General features: G+C 45.4%; 1 protein-coding gene across 3 annotated transcripts in view; it reads right to left on the bottom strand.

The window, feature by feature from the left end:
- Nucleotides 1-24,230, bottom strand: part of PPP2R2B (protein phosphatase 2 regulatory subunit Bbeta) — a 388,391-nt gene that overhangs the window by 354,146 nt on the left and 10,015 nt on the right. The window contains exon 1 of one of the 3 annotated variants that reach the window (XM_081135390.1): nt 10,609-11,226. The exons of 1 other annotated variant lie outside the window; for it this stretch is intronic. In XM_081135390.1, coding sequence (XP_080991516.1) covers nt 10,609-10,682 — 74 coding nt within the window. In that variant the 5' untranslated portion in view covers nt 10,683-11,226. Of the gene's footprint in view, nt 1-10,608; nt 11,227-24,230 lie in introns of those variants that run through there. One more of the 3 variants, XM_081135388.1, reaches the window with a different exon arrangement.

Here is a 24,230-nt window from a genome sequence, read left to right as displayed (position 1 = left end):
TAGGTGAAGTCGTAGAGGCTACTTGAAGGAACTTGGGATCTTCACTCTACCTGGGGAATGAAGACTATTCTCGTGCACATGTAGGATTATCATGAGAACAAAGCCTCAGACGCACGATGCATTGGTTCTAAGAAATAGATTAAAGATCTAGGCATGGTCGGCATTGGCTCAAAGTAGAATGGCCACCTTTGGCAGGGAGCTAGCTCTCCATCTCTGTCTTGCTCAGGAGTGTTGCCAGGGCATTTAGGGACCCATGAAGGGCTGGATGAGATGCTTTCAGAGGTTTTCTCCCAGACAGAAATGCTATGATTCTTTCTAGGCAGGGCTTGAACATATAATTTTATGATAGCCCATATCATGGCTTTTTGGTTCATGCTACCTGCTTGGCTCCCACAGGATTTTACATTTGAGGTTCCCACCCACATGCTTAGACATTCTATCATCTGGGTTATAGAACCACGAAAAGATGAATCAGTGACTAAGGCAGCACATGGCTTCCTAATCTTTGCTCATAGGCCGATTTACGATCCCCCTCCCCGACAGGGCCACCTTGCTGCTTATAGGTGACTATCCGCTGCGAGGCACATGTACCACTCTATCTAGAGGCTTTGATGCAGCGGCTGTTTCTTGCTGAATAAACATGATATGAAAGCATTCTCTGAGGTTTTGTCCTAAGCCTTTCTCTTCCTTCTAAATAGCGAGCTTTGCAAGTGCTGTGCCTGAAAGAGCAAATTCCCTCTATTTTTCAGTGCCTGGAATGTTTACTGCCTCCTCAAAACAGAGCATGGAGTGTTCCTGCTGTGGCTCATTGAGAAGAAAAATCTCTTTGTCTGGATGTCAAGACAGTGGACAGGTTTCCATGTTTATAAGACTGTTCCACTCAGACACAAATACACCTTGAGAAGTTTTGGGCGGGCTTAGAGCCACCCTCGAGTCTGCTGCAGTTTAATGATAAGGACTGCTTCCAGCAACCACAAGGCTCTGTTCTGAGTGGCCAAGTCCTTAAAATATGTCCGTCCACCTCTTAGCTCTTCTAATTTATTCTCACAGTAGTAAGAAGAATCTTCTCATGTTGCAAATATGGTCAGTGTTTCCTCCAAATTTATCCCCTCTGATAATTTCCAGTTGCTCTTTGGGTTAAGACCAGACTCCACAATTCAAATCACAGAAACACACAGGGTCACACCGCTCTCCAGCCTCACTCTTTCCTGCATTCCCTGGCCTCAGGCTCCAGCCACACTGGCCTTCCTTCAGGACCTACCATTCACCCTGAGCCCCTGGTGACAGGGCCTTGCAAGCATGCTCTCCTTTGCCTGGAAAGTTCTCTCTCATTCTGCCCAGTTTACCTTCAGATCTCAGCTCAAATGACACTTCAGAGAAGACGTCCTGACCTTGTCCTAGTATACATCATGTCCTCTCCAGTGCAGCATCAGCCACAGATTTCATCAATTTGATTAATTTGTTTGTCTTCCATCAGGGCAGGAGCCATCTATTTTGTCCACCTGCGAACCCATTGCCTAGCCCATATCTGATACACCATAGAGACGTTTTGTGGCTGTGTGTTTATAGTTTTGAATAAATGAATAACTTCTCTCGCAAGGAGGCCACTGACTACTCAACTGGCTCCTAAAAAGCTAGAAAGGTGACATTCCCATGTATTGGCAATAGGATCCAGAGGCGTTCATGCACATCTTTGAAACCACATCTTTGCCTCCTGTATGCTTTTCCTACTAACTGCTTTTGCAGGCACCTGTGAACATAAAGGCCTTGGCCATTTCCGCCCATCTTTCCTCCCAGCTCAGTCTGCCAGGGAAGAAACAATGACTCAGAAAACTAATGGGCCCGTCTCTCTAACGATGCTGATGATTTCACTGCCGGTGATTTTTCTATTAGATTTATAAAATTGAGTCAAAATGAAGGAATTGCCTTGGGGCACAAGTACCGAAGACAAACAATGAATTTAGAAACACAAATCAGAACAGCACTGACCAGTGTATATTACACACAAGCACCAGTAAAGGAGGTAGAGGTTGAAAGAGTCACAGAACGAAAAACGCAATTTTGGGGGGTTTTGGGAACATGACGGAAGGTAGGGAAACCAGAAATTGCAACCAGACCAGCTTGGCGTTACCACTGTAGGACCCGGACAAAGATACTATCACAATAACTACAGATAGCACCTAGTAAGTGGCTGCCAGGCACATCCCACTCAATGTCCGTACAATAAACATGAAAACAAAGCAGTGTTACTCCCATTTTACAGCTGAGAAAGCAGACACTTTAAGTCACATTTGGAACCCTGGTTTGTCTTATTCCAAAGTCAAACTCTTTTCCAGCTAGATATTTCGTCTCTCCAGGCCTCTCTCAGCAGCCTCACCTGTCAACTGTGGGTGCGACCACAAAGAACTGTTGCCATAATTATCACAACGCATAGAGTGCTCGGCCCTCAGTTGACTCTTTTCAACATTATTTTGCATTCTCCTTGTTTCTTATCAGCTGCTAAGTTCCTTACAGATCTTACTAGGACCTCCTAAAAATGGGTCATCACCCCCAGCTTCCGATTTAATATGGGGAACTCAAGAGGGGGAGATGCTTCGGAAAGCACTCTCGCTTAGCTTGCACCGACACCGCCAGGTTTTAGGATGTCCCCATTGGACTCCAAGGCACAGCAGGATGAGCCAGCTTCTCAAGGGCCAGCGACGTCAGCAGACAACCAGAATCTAGGTACTTCCAACTAGCCCAGGATTCTTTCCATCACCACATCGTTCAAAACACACAGGGCAAAAGCTGATTTCTGGAGCCTTCACTAATATGAATCACATTAATAATAGCCACAGCTAATTACTGAGCTCTTAATTGGCACTATTTACTTTGCATGAATTATCACATTTACTCACCAAAGCAATTCTTTGATACATGCATAGCTTTACCCCCCTTTTCATAGATGACAAAGCTAAAGCCCCAGAAACGGAATGACTTTTCCTAGAGTAGGTAGATACTTTAGCCAGAACCTGACTATAAAACCTTGATGCAATTTCGTAGCTACCATGAAGCAGAGGAACGCTCAGTAGAGTTGCAGTGAGTGTATAAGTGGATGACACTGACCTTGAATCTTTCCAGGACAGCCGCTTATTTGCCAGATATTAGAGGTCTTGAGCAAAAGCAGCCTCTTCTCAGCTGCAGGATTTTACTCCGCTGTTCCAAAGGGACCCACAGTTGATCAAACTCTTTCCCGCAGAGCTCTCCTGAGCTTTGAATCTATTTCCCAGCCCTGTTTACCACAGGCTCAGGTTCCTGCCTCTGACAGCTAATAAGGTTCACCTGGGGAACCTGAACACCTAGGATCCCTGGGCCCCACTTCCAGGGAGTCTAATTCAATAGGGCTGTGGTGCACACAGCGCTGGACATTCGCCACAGGTGATTCTCATGCACAGCCAGGGTTAAAACCTAGTTGTAGAGTTGTGTGTGGGGGGGGGGGCTCTCTCTCCCCCACCAGGCTGTAGCTTCTTAAAATAGGAATGAGTCTGTCTCATCTTTTAAGTTCCCATGTGCTGAGAACAATACCCAAGATGTTCTGGGCAGATAAAAACCAGGACCAGAGCCAAGCAGTCTGGGTGCAAACCCTGATCTACCACATATTAGCTGCGCGGTTTAGGGTAAGTGACTGTATTGTTCTGTGCCTTGTTGCCTCATCTGTAAAATGGGGACAATGAACAGTTTTCATATCATGATGTTTTTGTGAGATTTGTGTAAAATAGTAACTATAAAGTATTTAGCACAGGGTTTGGCATATCATGAGCCTACAGTCAATGCTAGCTATGTAGGTAGGCCAAAAATTCAATCAGTATGGAACCATTAAAGCCTATTCGTGACCGTTGCTCTGGTAAGTGCAGTAGGGAAAACAAAAGACATTAAGTCCCATTCATTGAATTTTCACAGGCTACGTATGCTAGGAGTTTTACAAATATTATTTTTTCACCTTTATACCAATACTTTGATATGTTATTATTAGAGAAGGAAATACACCAGTTAAGTAATAGAAGGTCTCCCAGCAATTATCAGGACTGAGGCTGGAACTCAGATTCATCTGGTTCCAGACCCATTCTTTCCACTTTATTACTGACTTAATGTAAACGTTCACTCATATATATATCCATGCGGTCGGTCAGCAAGTATGTATTTCATGCCTCCTATGTGCTAGAAACTGTTCTAGGAATGAACAAAACCGAGAAAGCCTTTGCTTTTGTGTCGCTTACATTCTGTAGTGCGAAAGGACAAGCAACAGACAAGTACATGGACATATAACATGTCAGGTGAAGGGAAACGTTATGGACTAAAACTAAGGCCGGGTCAAGTAACTGGGAAAGGAGAGGGAGGGAGGGAGGGAGGGAGAGGGAGAGAGAGAGAGAGAAACAGACAGAGGGGGAGGGAGAGGCAGGGGGAGAGAGATTGATTGATTTCAGGCAGGAAGGCCAGGAAAGGCCTCTCTGATAGAGAAACATTTGAGTGATGGATGTGATAAGACATGGTTGGATTTGGATTCTGGATCTTTTCAGGAGGTTGGGCCCAGAGGATTAACTGTAGAATTGGAAGAAGGGTAAGAGAAAGAAGGAATAAAGGAGGACCCCGAGGTCTTTGGCTAAGAGGATGCCGTTCTCATTGAGCTGAGTCGGAGACGAATGCTGGACACACGGGGTTTTTCTTGAGAGGAAACCAAGAGCTCTGTCTTGAGATCTCTGTTATGTATTCCAGTGGGAATGTTGGGGAGGCAGGTGGAGGGACGGGCTGAATTTGAGGTGAGAGGTTGGAGCTGGGTATGTAAATTGAATAGATGACGCTTAAGGCCAGGGGACTAGCCGAGATCACCTAGGAGCAAGCAGAGGGCTCCAATATTCACAGTTCAGGGAGGTGACTAAGGAACCAGCAGGAAGGTCTGAGAAGGACCAGCCAGCGAGGGAGAATGACACAGGAGGAGAGTGTGGGCCCTGAGACCAAGGCCAGAAACTCTCAGGAACGAAGAGCGATCACCTGTGCCAGTGGGGGAGCTGGAGAGGGACACAGGAGCGTAAGATGAGCATTTAGAGTGAGATTATTTACAGCATGTTTGTGGATTGCAAAAGTGATCCTGCGGCCCAGCCGGGCGTGGCTCAGCGGTTGAGCATCAACCTAGGATCCAGGCGATCAGGGTTCGATTCCCGGTCAGGGCACATGCCCGGGTTGTGGGTTGCAGCTGATCAATGACTCTCTCGTCATTGATGTTTCTATCTCTCTCTCTCCCTCTCCTTTCCTCTCTCTGAAATCAATAAAGATATATTAAAAATAATAATAATAAAATAAAATAAACCTTTATAAAAAAAAAAAAAAAGATCCTGCGGAGAGGAAAGACTTGGTGACAATGGGGGGGCACACAAACACAGAGCAAGGGGCTTTAGTAGCTGGACCCCTACAATGTAAGACAATGTAAGATTTTGTCTCAGTCCTTCCAGTGGTATAATAGTATTTCCACGTTACAGAGAATGATACTGTGCGTTTAGGATAAACCTTAAATGCCGGTGTATTTGTGACTATGAGAAAATGGGTAATGGGGAAAGCTGTGAAAGTACATTTGATGTGAGTCTGAAGAGCGGATTGGTTCTAAATACAGGGAAGGGGCCAGGTAGAGAATTCCAAAAATGTGAAAAATAAGAATTGCATAAACATGTACCAATGCACAAAACATAGTCAAGCATCCTTTCTTAGCATCCACCTCTGAACCAGGCTGCGTGGGTGCTAATCCTAACCCTTGCACTTAGCAGCTGTGTGACCTTGGATAAATTGCCTAACTTCTCTGTGTCTTGGTTTCCTCGTGCATAAAATGAAGCTAGTAACAGTACTGACCTCATAGGATTGTTGCCAGGAGCACACACACCCAAACGTCCATCCACACACAGTGCAACTGTGCCTAGCAATAGCAAGCATTGTCTATTTTACTCACTATTTTATTACTATTCTTATTTATGACATAATGAATTAGAAAAATGTGTATTTTCCCCCTCTGTGTGCGTGTGTGCCTGTAGACTTCCAGCAGGCCTGCTTTTGGGTGTCCCTGGAAATGATCCTGCCTCCAGAAGTTTCCGCCTATGGAAAGAGCGTGACTCATAGAGACAGATGACTGTGTATTCGCGCTCACCCAGGCCTTCATTTAAGGAGAATTTCTTGAGCCCTGTGCTAAGCAGGATGCAGAGACTGAAGGCAAACAGGGCAGAACCCTGGGCCCGCGCTGCTCCCGGCCACCAGGGACGGGCATGTCACTAAACGGCTGCTCTCACACCCACCCTCAGAAATAAATGTTCCAAGTAAAGGTTAAGGGCACCGGTTTTGGCTTCCGATAGTTTCGACTTGGGCCTTCACTCTGCCACTTGACTAACTGTGACTCTGGCAAGCCAGCTGTGTGTCGGCTTCCTCGCCTGTCACGTGGAGGTGGCAGCCTCTGGTACGGACCTTGTGGGAGGAGCAGATGAGATGGTACAGGACAGTCCCCAGCACACGGGTGGCGATCCCCAGGCCCGGGGGTGCCTCTCTGCGTCTCCCTCGTGTTTCTCCTCCCCTCTCTGACTGTGGCTTGTGTGACTCATCACAGCCACTCCCTCTGGAGCTGCCGAGGAAGGCTTCCTAGAAGGCTTGACTTGAGCTGAGTTATAAAGGTCGAGTGGGGGTTCGCAGCCTGGGAACACGACTAAGGCAGCTCAGGGAGAGGACATGGCACGTGGCCAGGCACATTGTCCTTGACCCTTTAGGACAAGAAAGTGCCTCCCCTCATTCGTTAGGTAGCCCACAAAAAGGCCCTCCCGTGTTGGGTGCCAAATTAGGCCCACTGGACAAGAGGAGGCGAGGTGCCCCATACTTCTCTGGCCCTCTCATTGCCGTGGGTCCCCCCCATCTCCTCTGTGTTGTCTGGGAGGGTTCTTTTTTGCTGTCATTGGGATTCTGTCCCTCAAATCCTGAAATCTTTTTGCTGGTTGAATCCTTCCCTACCACGGGGAAGGAAGTTCTGTGCTTCCTTAGTGAGGTCCGCAGAGAAGGGAAGACAGGCCAATTATCTCTCAAAACCCTGTTCATGCATCGGCATGGTTTAGTTGTCCCCTTTTTTTGCCGTTTGCATCTTAATTATTTCAAGTTAAAATAGAGCACGCTAATAAAACTGGTCCCCTCAAGTATGGCCATGGAAGGCTCCCAACTGGCACTGGTTGAAACAACCTGGACTCATGTAGGAGTTCACTCTTTGCAGAATTTTTTCATATATGTTTTTAAAATTTTCCTATACAACAGCCTTGGTATTTGTCGCCTCCTTTCCATAAAAATGTATCAAGTGCCTGTGAAGTGCTTGGTGTTGTTCTAGTGCTGGGGATACAAGAGAGAACAACTTTACAGGTGGGTCCTGCTCCCATGAAGCTCTCAGTCCAGCAGGGAGACAGAGGTTAACAGTAACATCGGTCTCTTCGTAATGGAAGGACCAGAAGAGGCCCTGGGAAGTAAGCAACCCAGTTCTGTAAGAGCTGTGATCAGCTGAGGGCGGGGAGGGCTTCTCAGCTTGAGCTGAGAGTTGAGGCTACAATGGACAAGAAATGGGCCGTAGGAAGAGAGAAGCATCTCCAAAGACTGTGGTTGGAGGGAAAATACTGAGAAACCAAAGAAGGCCGGTGTGGCTGGAGAGAAGGCCAGGTGGCCTGTGTCAGAGGTCGGGCAGGGAAGTCAGGCAGGAGTCCGAATATGCAGGGCTTGGTAGGCGCTGGGGAGCCACTGGGAGGCTTTAAATGCATGAGTGTTTGTGTTTGAGGCGGTGGGTGGTAATGATTATATTTAAAAAAAATATTTTGACTGCAATATGGAGAACCGAATCTGAATTTGATGGATGAAGAAACAGGCTTGAGGACTGAGAAAAAGAACCAATGTTTGTAGACCCCATACTGCATATTGCTGACTTATCCTATGGACAAATGTGTCATTATATGTAGCGTGCTTAGATAAGGTCTTGGACATAGTAAGTACAACACAGGTGAAGGCTGATTATTACCATTACCATTGCCATCGTCATCTTGGGTGTGGCATTCTGAATGTATTTCTTTGCAAACACCCAATGGAATATCATTACCCATGTTTAACAGATGAGGAAACTGAGGCACAGAGAGGTTAACTACCAAACATTGCCCAGTTGGCATGTGGCAGAGCTAGCATTCAAAGCCTCTGATCTTCCTGTGTTGAAAAAACAATGTCAAGACAAAGCTGAGAGGACAACCCAATGGTTCCATCCCCTAAAAAGCCCAGGAATTATTGACACTCTTAAAGTTATTCTAGAATCACTTTTCAGGGGATTGCTTGAGTCATTTGTACTTACTTGATTTTCACAGGGATATACACAGATTACTCATTCTCTACTTTTTCATTTAAATAAAATATGAAGTTCACAGCCATAACTTTTCCAGAATAGACTACAGGGTGACATGATTGCTAATAATATAAATAGAAAAAAACGCAAACTCAGATTTATTCTGACATATTTTCCTCCTCAGGCAAACTCTAAATGAGCGTAACTAGTTTCTAGTGATGCTGTGATGTGCTGGAGAAAACGGCTCATTGCTAAGGATAGTGTAATAAATAGAGAAAAGGAATATCTAAGGCAGTGCATGGGGCGTGGGACTCAAGGAAGGAGAGCCTCTGTCATATACTAAGCTTCACAGAGACCGTTACCACATTTAATTCTCAGCATCCTGGGAGTGGGCCTTTTTATGTCCACTTTATAGATGAATTTGGGCTTAGAGCCATTGCATGACTTGGGCCCCCTTGCTTGGTATTTGGCTCATGCCTTTCCGCTGTGCCCGGCGTCCCTTGGTGACGTCAGTGTTTGACAGATGCTGTTATCCTCGCCATGGCCTTTCTTGGGTTTACATCCAATTTAAAGACATGTCTCTTCACCTCCCACTCCTGAGTCTGGTGATGGTGAATCAGAGATTGTTTGTTTTGACATGAATAAAATGGGATTTTCATTTTGATGGAATAAATCAGTTACATTTGATTGGAAAACAGTTCAAGAAAGTTCTTGCCATGGTGTTTCTGTCTATGAGGGAAGATCTTTAGTTTGATTAACGTACAGAATAGCAATTAATACACCAAGTAATTGGGTTCTCAAAGTCTAAACTGGGAGGAGAGGACAGGGCACCGATCGGAAATAGTAGAAGAGTTATCGAGGCAGCTTCCTATGAGAGTTTAGATCTTTCTATTTGGAAAGTTCCCCTGGAGATTCCCACCCTTGCCACCCCCCTACCTATCCCCAATATGCCTAGGGACATACCAAGCTCCTCCCCATGGGGCAGAAAGTTCTCTCAATCGGTCATCTCCTTTAGCCACCAATAAAAATTTTAAGAAAGCATCTAATTTTAAAAAATCTACGAAGAAGTGTCGATGTCTATGAAGAATACCATCCTTGGTCTCGATTCAAGGGTGATCCCAGATGTCTACCCCCTTTTCCTGGGGGTACTGATTGAAAATCACCCTGTGGTATAATAAATGCTTCTCTCATTTTATACACACAGCCCCCGACCCCAGGCTCCAGCTCTGAGGGTGAGAAACGCGAGCTCAGTTTCAGAGGCGTGTGGCTGGACCTGAGGTGCGGGGCAGCCCCTCTCCCCCCGGGGCCTCGTCAACCCAGCACCTCTGTCACCCCTGAGGCTGAAAAACAACCGGCCAGTTGCTTATCTTGAAACAGCTCCATTTCAGATGGAAAAAAAACCACACACAGACAAATCACATACAGAAGATGCACAAGCAGCTAACGACTCCAGAAATGTTGAAACCTGCAGTGCTCAGTGGAAGGCGAACGGCCAGAATGTTTACAGGGCACACAGGCGCACGGAAAGTGCACACACACACACACACAGACACGCATGCACACACACATGCACACGTATGCACATGAGGCTAGGTTAGAAGGCAGCAGGACCAGGTTTGGGGGACAAGGCTCAGCTCACTCTCATGTTCAGGCCCTAACTCCGGACACCCCCCCGCCCCCCCAAAACCACATCTCCAGCAAGTGCTGAAAGTCAGCTGTGCTCTCCCTGCTCTGCAACCCAAGTACAGGCTCGAAGCAAAGCCATCTGACAATCGGCACTCCACAGCCGGGAGGGAGCTAATTCTATTCTGCTAATTGCTTTCTTGGGCAGGCACCAAGTTATTAAACAGTGACGAACACAGAGAGCTTGGCTAAACCTACGTGGCAGCCCCTACAGCAATTTTTTTTTTTCCCCTTAACATTAGTTCCAATGACTTGTTTGCATGTTACGTAGAATAAGGGAAACTGGCAAAATATTTCGGAATTCGTTTCTCTCCTCGGCTGCATCAGCTTTGAGATCACCTTTGCAACAGTCTCTTGCTCTTCGGAAAATACTCCCCTTTCCTTGCAAGAAGACAGAGTGATTCTAGAGGCAGACCTAAGCTGTCAGATCCCAGCTTTTTGCCAGGAACGACAGTCCTCCAGGAGCTACAGAAAACGGCATGAGCAGAGCCTGGGGGAAGTCACACACACCAGCCCGCTTTCTCCCACCCACCCAGGCACGCTCCCTCTCTGGTCTGTACCTTCCGTGTGGCAGCTGGAAGAGAGGATGGTGTTCGGAGGTCTGAAGATGTAAGGCAGGTAACGAGAGAAGCATTTCATCTTCCAGAAAATAAAAAAAAATAAAAATAAAAAACAGAAATCTAAAAAGCAACCCAGGCTCCTGAATCCATCAGGATTCTCCCGGCCTTTAAAGCTGGCTACATCACCAGGATGTGTATGTAGGTCCTCTCCCAGGTCTGCAGAGCCGGGGAGCCCGAGGGCGGACTGGAGCTGGGTCCCATTTTGCCACCGGCGCCGGGAAGCAGTGCCTTACATTTCTGCATGCAGCTCAAACTCAGGAGCCCCCGGCGAGCCGGGGTACAGGCTCTTCATTGGCCGCAGCGCCTCCGAGCAGGATCTGCTGAGTAAGTCAGTCCTGCCTGTAAACACGCGCGGACCTGCCCTGCCCGGAGCCGCTACCTTCCCCGGCCACAGAAATCCAGCAGGATCCCAGAGCGCCGGGGACAAGTGACCATCTCTTATTTAGGGGACAGATCCGATGAAACAAAGGCAGCACAGTGCTCTGCCCTGGGGAGGGACGGCTGTTCAAAGGCGCCACCCGTAATGCCATGGGTCTCAGGAATATTCAAGTACAGTGCAATGAAATGGGTCTCTGTCCTTGCTTCATCTAGATTGGGTGCTATTTTTTTTTTTTTTTAATACGAAACCCAAACAATAGGACCATTTATCATTTAGGTGAAGCCGAAAGCTGGGCTGGGCGGTCGGTGACAGAGGGCTAACACAGACAGATTCTGTGTTCCACTCCGGATTTTTTTTTTTTTTTTTTTCTTCTTCCTGCTGATCCTCACGCCGGGGCAACAACTTGGTTCTGGGTTCTTTGCTGCACAAGTTTAAAGCCGCAGTACAACAATAGAGGCTAATCCAAGGGCACTGACCCTTCACAGAAGCTGTGCCCCCCGGAAGGCAGAGGGAGCCGTGGAAAAGGGGAGCTGGTCACAGATTGCACAACTTCACCAAAACTCTCACTGGGGTTTCAAATGAGAAGGGAGAGAAAGATCCTGATGAAGGACACGACCCATCACCAAATGCAAGTCGTTTGGATTGGGCCACTGGTTTGGTCTTGACCAGTGAGATAGTGTGAGTTTGGAAACGTTACCACTGGAAGGCAAGCACGAGGCCCCGGTTTAGGATTTGTAAGTGCTGTCAAAGGCACTATTGTATATGTTGAAGAGAAAGAGGCAGTGTCTTTTGTGCTGCATTCAGGGCCCCAAGGAAATGATTTAAATGGTCTGTAAAGGAAAACCAATATTCCCCAGAGTGGGATTTTTAAAAATAAGATTTAATATAAAAGCGTGTCCTGAAATCTTATAATTTGTAAGCCTTTATGGGCGCCACTCTTTACAAAAGTACTGGATAGCATCAGAGACATGTGTTGGTGTGCCCACGAGAGCAAAGACTTCAAGCCATAAATAATTATGGTGACACTCCAGGCCATTTTGATGTAAATCTACTCTTCCACCAATATACTCTCTCTGACTTTTGGACCATTGTGACATGATGACAACTGCTGGTAAGGAGAGGACATTTAGCCCATCGATAATGACATAACCCATCACTTCTATAGGCCCAGAGACCTAGCAAGGGTGGGCTATCCCAAGTACGGGGCTGTTTACACAATGCCTAAATGGTCTGCTTGTTTGTGTCATCTCAAACCCATGACAGAAGAGCAAAACTAGAGGTGCCTTTCTGAGAGATACTGAAAGTTCAACCTCTGGTCAGCAGTTAAAGTGGAAGGAGTGTGGGTTCCAGGGTCTACTTGACCCAAGTTTGAATCCCAGTGCATTTGGTGTCCAGTTGGATAGATATGAACAGAACTTTAATACCTGGGAGCCTCAGTTTCTGCATCTGTAAAATGGGAACAGGATTCTCCTTGTGTTTTATTAGATGAAGTGAGACAATAAGCATATGAAGCACCTGGCACATTGTACTCACTACCAATGCTGCCTTGACTGTTGTTGGCCTTCTCTGAGCTATGGCCACATACCAACCTCAGAGCAGGAAACAGAGGGTGTGGTCAAGAGGGTGGTGCAGCAATTAGGTGGCCAGGGGCTAAGCCTGCCTTTGATACTGACTTACTGTTTGGTCTTGGGCAACTTACTTAACATCCCTAAGCCTCATTACTTCTCCAATAAAGGTAATAACAGAATCTTCCACAATATTTTGAGGGCAAAATAGGATGGTTCATATGAAGGGTTTAGCACAGTACCTAGCATAATGTAAGTGCTTCATATGTTTAATTGTTATTGTCTATAACAGTAATACCAGCCCTTAATCACAGTATCTTTTTGCATTTACTTACCTGTCTTGTCTGAATAATGAAATTGTAAACTTCTTTAGGGTGATATCAATGTCTAATTCATCTTTGTACCCCAAGTGCTTCCCCCAGAGCCTGGCATAAATTAGGTCCTCAATCAATATTGAGTGAGTGATTGAATGAGTGAATGAATGTAATATATAGAAGACAGCTTTTGAAAGATGTTTTATACTTTTTTGTGGAGGTCCTTTTTAGCAAAAATAATATATAACTCAAGCAAAGATATTATGGAATTCATGAACAGACATGCTTCAACTTTGCATATTTCAGTCTTAGATAACCAGTAGGCATTTAGTAAACATCTCCTGAGTCAATGGTAGGCACTTAGTAAATGCTTCCTGAAGGGAAAAAAATACTTCCTGGGGGGGGGGGGGGGCGGGATTGCTGCCAACAATTATCCTCAAGGAACTCAGAAAAAAAATTTTAAAAATTTCCATATCCTAAAAACAAAACAAAATCCGTCTCCTCCATTAGAAAAGAGCAGTGGGGCTAGCACCCAACTTCCAAAGGGCCACTCCAAACGAGCCTGTACTTCTTGATCTCAATGAAAACGTCTTCTCTAACCCCAATTTAAAATGATGGCATTAGTGCCAGTCCTCTGTACCCCAACTGCCTGGATGCAGAATGGACGAGGGGCCGAGAGGACAAATGTGACATTTCCTCGGACAGGTGATCTGAGGCCGGTGGCTTGCCCTGCACCATTTTTACTGCTTCTGTGGGCTTTGCATCTTTTTCTTTGATTCTCTGAACAGCCCCATTATACAGAAGAGAAAACGAGCTAAGAGGATGTGATAATTTATCCAAAGACAAACAGCCCCCAGAGGCAGTCCGATGTTTTTGCAAAGGACTCAGCTGGTGAGCCTGTGAAAAAGGCAGAATCCACAGCCCTTTCTGGAGACAGACAAGGAATCCGCATGTTCAACAAGCCAAGTGATTCAGACTTTAAAGCCTGAGGACCTCTGGGGTAAGGTATTTAATTTCATGCTTTGGCTTGAAGGGTCAGGGTAACAAAGTTTTCCAAATACCCTTGTCCTAAGTCATTTGTCTCACCACTGTGTCCAACCATTTGTTGCCACCCTGATATTATATTAGGGCAGCAGGCTGAGTGACAGGGATATAGGATATCAGATCCGGTCCCTGCTGTAAAGGAGTGCACACTCCAGACAAAAGGAGGACGTTTGTATTATAATAGCTTAATAAACAGTTTATTAAACTGTTATAATACAGCATCAGAGGGGCTTGACAGCAGGAAGAGGCTCTGAAAAGACTCTTTGGGATTACAGAGCCCCTGAAGGTTCATTGTTAGAGAGCCCTGCTTTTGCGTGACTTACAAAATGCTCCTGTTAAAAGGCAATTATCTTACTGGGGGGCATAGCAAATGACCAGTTAGCAGTCACTAAACCTGTAAGTGGAATTAGACTCTGATATACCTAATGTCATCACAGATATGAGCAGTGCCACCAGGAGAGGAAGGAGTCTTTATAAGGAGAGGGGAGGTTCCCGGGCAATGGCAGAAGGGCCTGGAGGGAGGCCCAAGAGCTGAACAAGGTCCCTGAAAGGGAAACCAGAAGCCTAGGAGGAGGGAAAGATAAAGGTGACCCAGTTTAGGTGCCATGCGAGAAGGGCCCAGAGTCTGCAGGGCCGAGCCCAGAGACAAGAAATTCCCCAGATGACTTCCACATGCTGGGTTCTGACATCAACCGGCAAAAACAAACAAACAAGAAAACCAAAAAATTGGGAAATCCTTGAGTGCTGCACTGTGGACCAGGCTGTTCCCAGCTCTTCTTTAGACTGACCTCCTGGGAGATCACAGGCAATCACTTTTGTCCTTCAAAGTCCCAGCCGGAGCCCTTGCCTCGGGGCCACTGTCCGGCCACCTGTTGCCACCCGAGCCAGCCATTCCTGCAGCTTGTGCTCACTGAAGCCTGGCTCTCATGGGAAATTACTCTGACCCTTCTCTTCTACTGTGTTCTTACAATCTCCTTTGGGGAAGTTTCATCATCAGAGTTTTTCATTTTGCTAAGAAGGAAGCTAAATCCCAGGGGGGGAAATGTTAGCTTATTTAAGATCAGGCCGGATGAGCCTGCCCAAGTCTTCACTCTCATCAAAGCAAAGTAAATTTTTATTCATTTTCAAATCTTAAATAAAATCTCACATCTTCAGGGAGGTGCTTCTTCTTCTTCTTTTCTTTTTTTAAAATTTAAATCATTTTTAAATTTTTAATTACAGTTGACATACAATATTAGTTTGAGATGTACATTCTGTGATTAGACATTATATAACTTGCTACGTGATCACCCCAATAAGTCTCATACCCATCTGACACCATACATAATTATTAGCATATTATTGACTATATTCCCTATGCTGTGCTTTCCAGGCCGTGATTGTTCTGTAATAACCAATTTGTACTTCTTAATCCATTAATGCCCCAGGACTGGGTCAAATCCCCCTGCTAAAGACCCTCAAACACCATCCTCCTCTTTCAAAATGCTCATTGATTATTGAACCTACTTATTGAACATCTACTTATGCCAGGAGCTAAGTAATCCATATACAAAAATATAAAATAATATGCATGGTGCTAAGCAACCCATAGTGAAAAAGATGTACAAAATACCCACCCTCTTCTTTGGATATAATGATCATTCTTAACTCATAGGGTTGTGGTGAGCAATAAATAAGGTAATTCATGGAAATGCTTAGAATTCTGTGTGACCTAAAGCAAGCGCTATTTAATTACTCTCATAATCGCTGGTAAGAATATAATTGCCATGCCAACTCTCATTGGCAGGAGGGTAGAACTCTGATTTTTCTCTGCTGATTCCTGAGTGTGAGGTTCACTGCCTGGTGCATACTAGGAATTCAGTAAGTATGTGCAGGATTGAATTGAGTTGAACTGAACAAGGAGAATTCTGACATTATTTCATTGCCTCGGGCTCCCCACACTCTCCAGCCAGTATGTGAAGTTCACAACTTGGTGCATTCTCACCTGGACACGGAGGAACCTCCCTTTGGTGGGTTCATCCAGCCATTCATACCATATAATGTTTTTAGCAACTATTAAACACTAGGCATGCTTCTTGATGCTGGAGATACAGTGGTAAATAATAGACTGAGGTTTAGCTCATTGAGTTTATATTCTACAGGAAGGAGATAGACAATCAACAAGTAGACATTACAGCAGCAAGGCTCTTTCAGATGGTAGAAAGAAAATAATGACCCAGCAATTCAAATTCTGGGTATTTATCTAAAAGAAACAAAAACACTAACTCGAAAAGATACATGCACCCCCGTGTTCAGTGCAGCATTATTTACAATAGCCAAGGAATGGGAAAAACCTAAGTGTTCATTAACAGGTGAATTGGTAAAGGAAATGCAGTATGTGTATACGATGGAATATTATTCAGCCATGAAAAAGAATAAAATGCTACCGTTTGCTACTATATGGATGGAACTTGAAGCCGTTATGCTTAGTGAAAGAAGACAGAGAAAGACAAATACCAAACGCCCAGCTGGAGTGGCTCAGTCGGTTGAGCTTCATCCTGTGCGCTGAAAAGTTGCTGGAAGGCAACCAGTCGATGTCTGTCTCTGTCTTTCTGTCTCTCTGTCTCTCTCCCCCTTCCTCTTCCTTCCTCTCTCTAAGCATGTCCTCAGGTGAGGATTAAAACATACATATAAAGACAAATACCATAAAAATCTTACCTATATATGAAATCTACAAACAAAAACACCCAAGCTCATGGATGCAGAGAACAGGTTGGTGGTTGCCAGAGGCGGGGGTTAGGGGTATTATAAAATGAGGAGGAAGTCAAAGGTACAAACTTCTAATTATAAAGTAAATAAGCCATGTAGTATACAGAATGGTGACTATAGTTAATAATGTTGTATTGCCTAGGCCTGGCCGGGTAGCTCAGTTGGTTAGAGCACTGTCCCCATACGCCAAGGTTGTGGGGTCCATCCCCGGGCAGGGCACGTACAAGAATCAATCCATGATGCACACATAAGTCGAACAACAAATTAATGTTTCCCTCTCTCTCTCTCTTCCTTCCTCTCTCTCTCTAAAAATCTATTAATTTTTTTTTAATTTCAAAAATAATAAAATTGTATTGCATATTTAAAAATTGCTAAGAGAATAGATCTTAAAAATTCTCATCACAAGAAAAACAAACTATAGGTGACGATGGATGTTAAGTAGTCTTCCTGTGATGGTCATTTCACAATATATACAAACATCAATTCATTATATTGTACACCTAAAACTAAAATCATGTTATATGTCAAGTATACCTCAGTTAAGAAGAAGTAGAATAAAGAAAATAAAATGAGGGATGTGGTCGAGAGCGGCTGCTTTGCTGGGATGGTCGGGAAAGGCTGCTGTGAGGAGGTGACATGTCAGCTGAGGCCTGAGAGATAAGTTGCTGCCCAAGAAATGGTGTTGGTCCTTTCATCCACCCCGCTGCAGCCTGCAATTTACCTTCAGAGTAATTTTTTTCTTCTAATTTATTCAATTATTTAATGACTTTACGGCAATCATTTACTTAATATTTGTTTCACTGGTTTACCCTAAGTTCGGTGGGGGCACAGACTGTGTCGTCTTGCTCACTGCTGCACCCCCAGGCCTCGCTGAGAGGTCAGTAGAAATTAGATGCACATTTTTTTTCCATTAGGAGATTTGACTATAGCATTTAATAAGCTGGTAGATATGTATAAATAGAACTTTGAACCCAAGACATAGAACAAATACATCTCAACTACATAGAGCACAAATACATCTCAACTACATAGAGCAACTATCACAAAACTGACTGTGAATAAGCCTAAAAAGACAGTTCAATAAATTCCAATATAATAAAAATAGAAACCAATAATAAAAGACAGCCCAAATCCCCAAACCCAACCAAATAAAAAAATAATTAATTTTTATAAAACAATTAGAAACAAAAGGAGCTTCTCTTAAGCCTTTACATGTTTTTCTATAACTTAGGAAAGCTGAAAAGCTATCCAATTCATTTTAACAGGCTAAAATAACACTGAATTGAATGAAGATAAAAGGCCAAGGAATTATAGGTCAATATTACTTATGAATATAAATGCTCAAGTTCTAAATAAAATTTTAACAGGTTGAATAGAGCAGTGCATTACAGAGTCACTTCTAAGCAGCATTTACTCAGGAAAGTAAGGGTGATTCAATATTAATGATCCCCATCTTTGATTGGCAGCCTGAACGGTCCCTCAGCCGGCTCTCCTGGCACTGGCACGTGATGAAAGCAAGTGACAGGTGGGCAGCTACAGATACGACTAAAGAGGACTTGGAAGATGAAGCGAAGTTCAACACAGAGCAGATGCTACTGTGCAGCAAAGGAAGAGACAAAACCTAGCTGGTTTTGGCTCTCATTGAAAAGACTGTACTATGAAAAGCAAAATAAAGCCAAGCACATTTCTACCAAATTTTATATACTAACTCTCAGAGTAGCTCCAAAAAGTAGACAAATAACTTCTCCTAATTTATAAAGAGATGCCAGAGCAAGTAGACAACATCTGTTTTTAAAAGATTCTAAGCCATAGAAATATGAATAAGGTAGATATTATTTTTATGTTTCTACATAATGAAATTGCACAGGGATATTAATGAACCTGTCAAGTTGAAGCAAATGGAGGAGCTGGGATCTCAGCGCACTGCCTGGAGGCTGCACTGCTTCCTGAGCTGCAGGATCTTGACACTCTGTCCCCTGTAGTCTAGTGTAGGACAGAGCACCTGGAATGAGACTACACTTCTGTGTCTCCTTATGTGGAACTTGTGGGCGTTGGTTCAGGGCTGGTCAAGTTTACTTCTGAACTAATTGAAAGAAAGGGTTTGCTAATGACAGGTATAATTATGTGGGGGCAACCCACACACCTCCCCCTCAGTGCCTCTAGGGACTCATTGCGCATTGAAGGTTCACTGTTTCTAAGACACAGTGCCAAGGACTGTGGTGGGAGAGAAATGCATGAGGCACAGAGTGTAAATGTGAGCAGGGAAGTAAGAAATAAAGAAATAAATGGAACATTGGGTCTGATTCCAAGAAGACTTCCTGGAGGTGGTGGCATTTGAGATAGGCTTTGAAGGACAGCGAGAATTTGAACCCGTGGAGATGTGAGTGGGGAGAACATTCTGATAGGAGGTAATAATTAGAGCAATAGTTTAAAGTTAGGCAACCTCTAGGATCATTTGGGGGAATAATGACCTCTTCTATTAAGTAACACCTTGTAAGATGTTTCTTAATGTTACTTTATGAACATGGAAGTAATATATTTTCTTCAATTTTTACTGCATAGTTATTCACAGCTCAAATTCACTCTCCCTTATTTACTCTCAAATAAGGGAATTATAAAACAAATTTAACTATGTAAAGCAGATTCCTGTATCTATGTTTGGGCTATGAACCGCATAGCTTTCATTTGGAAGCAGTGGACTTCAACGGCTCTTATCCAAGCTGGGCAAAGAGCAGCCCAATTATTCAGTCTGTATAATACCCCCAAGGCCTTTGTAAGAAGAAAGCATTTCAAAGTAAATCCGGGATGTATTTCCAGTTCCTCAAAAGGAATGGCCTGGTCTGCTTGCCTCCTGCACATCTCTGGGTTTTAATTAAGCCATGAACGATAGAAAGAGGAATCGATATGCTGAGATAATAGCAGTGCATTTGTAAGGATTTCTCTGACCCCGGAATCTATCTGGGTCTCATTCCCCACTATTTGGCGGCTGTTTCGTTTTGGACTGATGAGAACACCAGAGGATTTTAAGGGAACCCGGCGCCTGAATCCAGGGGGCACGATCTTAGTTTCCTGACCCTTGGGCCATCCTTCAGAGAGACGAGAAAAGGCGCCCGAGTGATTGGCTTCATTCATGCCTTCTCTGGGGAACACTTTGAGCCAAGTTTTTCCTTGATTCTGAGACACCATCATAGTAAATCTCTCAAGAGGAGGAGAAAAATGTCCCGCCTGCTGTCCTCGAGTTTGGAGCAAGGCCTGCAAAGTCAGTGGAGACGTTCCCCGGGGGCGCCGCAGGGCACACGCGGCCTGCCCAGAGTTCATTTCTAAGTTCAAGGTCACGCTTTTAAGCTGGCTGTGCACTCGCAGTGTCTGCACCTGGAGAGACTGGCACTCGTGCTCCGGCTGTGCCAGCCCGTGAGCTTTGCTGGGCAGCGGTGTTTCTCAGCCTCGGCACTGGCACTGTTGACAGCTGGGCTGGAAAACTGTTTGCCGGCGGTGGGAGTGGGGCTGGGGTGTGTGGATGAATGGGGGGGGGGGTCTGTCCTGTGCATTGTAGGAGTTTTAGCAGCATCCCTGGCCTCTTCTACCCACTAGATGCCAGTAGCAAGACCTCCCCACCCCAGGTGTGACAATAAAAAATGTTTCTAGACATTGCTGAATATCCCCTGCGGGGAAAATTGTCCCCACTCCTCACATATGGAAAATTGCTACTTTATAGTAATAAGACTTCAGAGACCAGCGCTGGGGTAATGGCCACATTCATTGTATATAAAACAGCAAGTAACGCATTGGTTAAAATAAGGACAACTCAGTCCTCACTGTAATTCTTCACGCCTCAGTTTCCTCACCTCGCTGCCCCACAGATCTGGTGTATAAATCCTATGAAACAATATTTGTGTGTTTCAGAAATTTTAAAATATCACGTTGTTGCCATCTGGTCTAACTTCGGTCTTTAGGCAACCGGTGACCCTGGAGCATTGAAAAGTGACAGCTTTATTCTGCAACAAATAATTTAAGTTTAAAGGAATCCCATCAGCCAAGTTTACCGACAAGGGGTTGAAGCGAGCAGTAAGAAGCGTCACTCTTGCCCCTAGCGTACATTTTGGGAGAGTCTGCTGTCCCGCTGGGCCTTGCCGACTGGAAGGCTGGTGCTCAGTCAGTCATGCATGCCCCTGTTGAATGACTATTTGCCAAGTACCACTACGTGGCGGGCATCGTGCTGGGCACTAGGGATTCTCGCACAACTATAGCTGCAGCAGGCACATTAAATAGGGCCCCGCCTTCAGGAAGAGTACGTTCCAGTAGAGGAAACATGCGAGGAGTGAGGATATTATAATGTATTTGGCGAGGGTTCCGATGGGTAAAATCCAGGTCTTTCTAGAAGGGCTGCCACGCTTAGAGCTCAGGGTTAGGGCAGCCTTCCCAGGAAAAGTGAAGCCTCAGCTGAGACCTGAATGGGAGTAGGAGTGTGCCAGGGAGAGAGGTGCACAATATTTCTGGAAAGGGAGATGGCATGTGTGCAGTGCTGGAGCCGAGGGAGTGTGGCATGAGAAGGAACACGGAGCACAGGGTACGTGAAGGAAAACAGGGAGCGAGGCTGGGAATATCCTAAGCACTACGAAGCCCGTTGAAGGTTAAATTAGCCCTCATACCACTAAGGAGAGAGCAAGCATTTCCTGAATGCCGACTATATTCCATGTTGTGTTGTGAATGCTGTATGTATGCGTGGGTGTGGGTGTGTTCCTTTCATCTTCACAAGGGCCCCTGAAGTAGCTTCTGTGATCGCCCCTATGTGATAGGGGAGGAAACTGAGGCACAGATAGACTAAGAGCCGCGCTGGGCGCTGCGCAGCCGGGGCGCACCCCCGCGTGCGCGTTTCTGGAGCCTGCGCCCCTCACGCTGCAACGTGCCGGCTCTCCTGGGAAGAGAGGTCTCAGAAAGGAGCTGACAGACCAAGAGCCTTGAGCCTGGGATGTTGTACGCGCTGGGTGCTGGCGACAATTTTTATGCAGTGTTAAATGTATCCGATTTTCAAGACATGCCAGATACTCTTAGACAAACAAGCCGGACGCGGCCCCTACCCTAATGCCTTTGTTGGAACTGTGGAAAGACATTCACGGGTAATCGGCACGTGTCAGTGGTTTGTGTGGGATGTTTCAGAGGATGCTGGGGGGGGGGGTCATCAGGGGCCACAGAGCACTGAGCCACACTGCCAATGTCACTATCCTGAGAGTCAGGCAAAGGCCCACACAGAGGCCCGTGGAGCGGCTCTGCCTTCCTTCCTTTGGTACTTATGCACCTGCCTGAAGGCAAGGAGCAAGTATTTCAGCATCCAGGTGAAAGAAAACAGCCGGCTGATGCAACGGAGTCAGAAAAATCAACATGCGAGGCTGCCAAGGTCACAGGCCACAGAGTCAGTGGAGCTTTTTAACTGGACAGGATATCAGGGAGCGGATATAACCCCATAATGTCGCAGGGGGGCCCAGCGGTGGAGACCTTAAGCGGTGATGTGGACAAGTAAGCTTTCTTTGCGTTCTTTTTCCTTTCTGCACCCCAGCCCCTCCATCTATAAAACGGGGAGATTAGAAATGATCTCCCAGTTTCCTTCCAACTCCAACATGCCATGAATGTAAATGTTCAAATCATACTTTCCTGTTTTCTTATTAACAACATGTGGACAAATAATACTTTGATTGGGAGTAATAATGAGTTGCTCATGTTTCTTGATGATGTAGAGGCAATTAGCTCCCTACAATTTTCTTTCAGCTGCTTTGGCATTCTGTAGAGCCTGAGCCTAGAATCTTCTAGAATCTTCTCTAGGTGTTTACTGTTCTTCCAAAAATGAGGCTTGTCTTCGCACCCAGGTGTAGGCAAACCTTGCGGTAAACACACGGGTCTGCTGAACATTTTAAACTCCTTTTGAAACAAACTGATCAAACTTATCAAATAGTAAACATTAAAAAGGAGTCATCATCTGGGGATAGAGTAACAGGCTATTTTTATTTTCTTGTAATCTTTGCTTTCAACCAGCCTAACAGCTAACGTTTCCTTAGCACGTCCTCCGGGTCAGGTTTGGCGCTTTCTTTGGATTATTTGCTCTTTGCCTGCAAGTCTATGAAGGAGAAACTACTTTTCCTCCCATTTTACAGAGGGGGGAAGTAGAGTTAAATCAAAATAAGGTATGGAACTTATTCAAAGTGGCATAGCAAGCGCTGGCCTCTGGGATCCACACCCGGACCGTCTGTTCAGAGTTCATGCTCTAACCACGGTAACTCAGTCCTCCCCTGAGCCTTCGGGTTTCTACAGGGATACAAGGTATGACCCAGGCGTTTAAAAAGTGATTCCTGGGCTTTGGGGATAAATTTTGTCCCTTGCTTTTTCAGTTTTAGTTTCATGAATTGGTTGAAGTTGCTAATAAATAACAGTATTTTTAAGGACAGCCTATTGTCGGCGAGCTGGAAATTACTCAGGACACATTCCCACGGACGTCTGCCCTTCCCGTGACTCCTGGAACGGTGGGCACCAGTGTCAGTTCTGCAGCCCAGCGAATGGCAAGTTGTCGAAAACCACCATCTGTTTCCCTGGGCAAATAGGCCTTCATGTCAACCTGTGAAGTCACTGCTGTCTAGCTACCGTGGGGACAGATCTGCCCGCCTGGCACCCCTGCTCCATGTGATGACTGATGTACAGGGGGAGGCTCCCACTGAGCGGCTCAGGCCAGAACTGGGGGAAAGGCTGCTTTCAGTTGCAATCAGAAAAATCGGTCCTGAAACTAGAGGTAATAATGATTCCTTTTAAAAAGGTGCACACGTCGTGCAGAGCGAAGAGCAGCATTTAGTATAGATCCCACTTTCCCTGAACCGCACACTGGAAGGACACTGTCAGTGTGTGAGCCCCTGAGTGTCAGTGAGCTCAGCAGCGCCTTGGAAATCGGTTTCTGCACTGACTCGAACTCAAATTTCACATGTTCCTGCCGTGGCCCTGGATGAGCATACCACGGTGAGTGCCAGGCCACAGGCGATTGTTTTCGTGTTTTTGGGGTTTTTTTTTTACTATGAGATAGGTAAGGTATGAAGAGCTCTAGACTGGAAGCAAGAAAATAAAAAACAAAAAAACAACTCACAAACAGCACAGAAGTCTGAGCTTAAAGGCGAGGTTTCATTTCTCACAAAACAACTCTAAGGAAGGTTATGTCACTGAAGTTCCTTGGAGGGAAAATGCCCTAGGCTTCTGTGTGAGTGTCAAATTACCAAGTCCCCCATTTTACTATTAGTTCTTAAAATAGCAGGGTGCTCCCAGACTTAAAATCCTCTAAGGGCTTCCCACTGTAGCCAGGATAAAACACAAATAACTGACCGTGGCTTGTAGAGCCTCACCTGAGCCTCACCAAGCCCCACCGAGCCTGCCTCAGCTTCCTCTGACCCTGGCCCTTCTCCTATCCACCACTCCAGCTTTGCTTCAGAGCTAATGTTGCTCTGCCTCAGGGCCTTTGCACTTACTGTTCCCTGTGTCTAA

This window comes from Miniopterus schreibersii (genome assembly GCF_964146895.1).
Source record: "Miniopterus schreibersii genome assembly, chromosome: 4".
In the NCBI taxonomy this organism is placed as follows: domain Eukaryota; kingdom Metazoa; phylum Chordata; class Mammalia; order Chiroptera; family Miniopteridae; genus Miniopterus; species Miniopterus schreibersii.
This window is presented reverse-complemented; position numbering and strand designations above follow the sequence as displayed.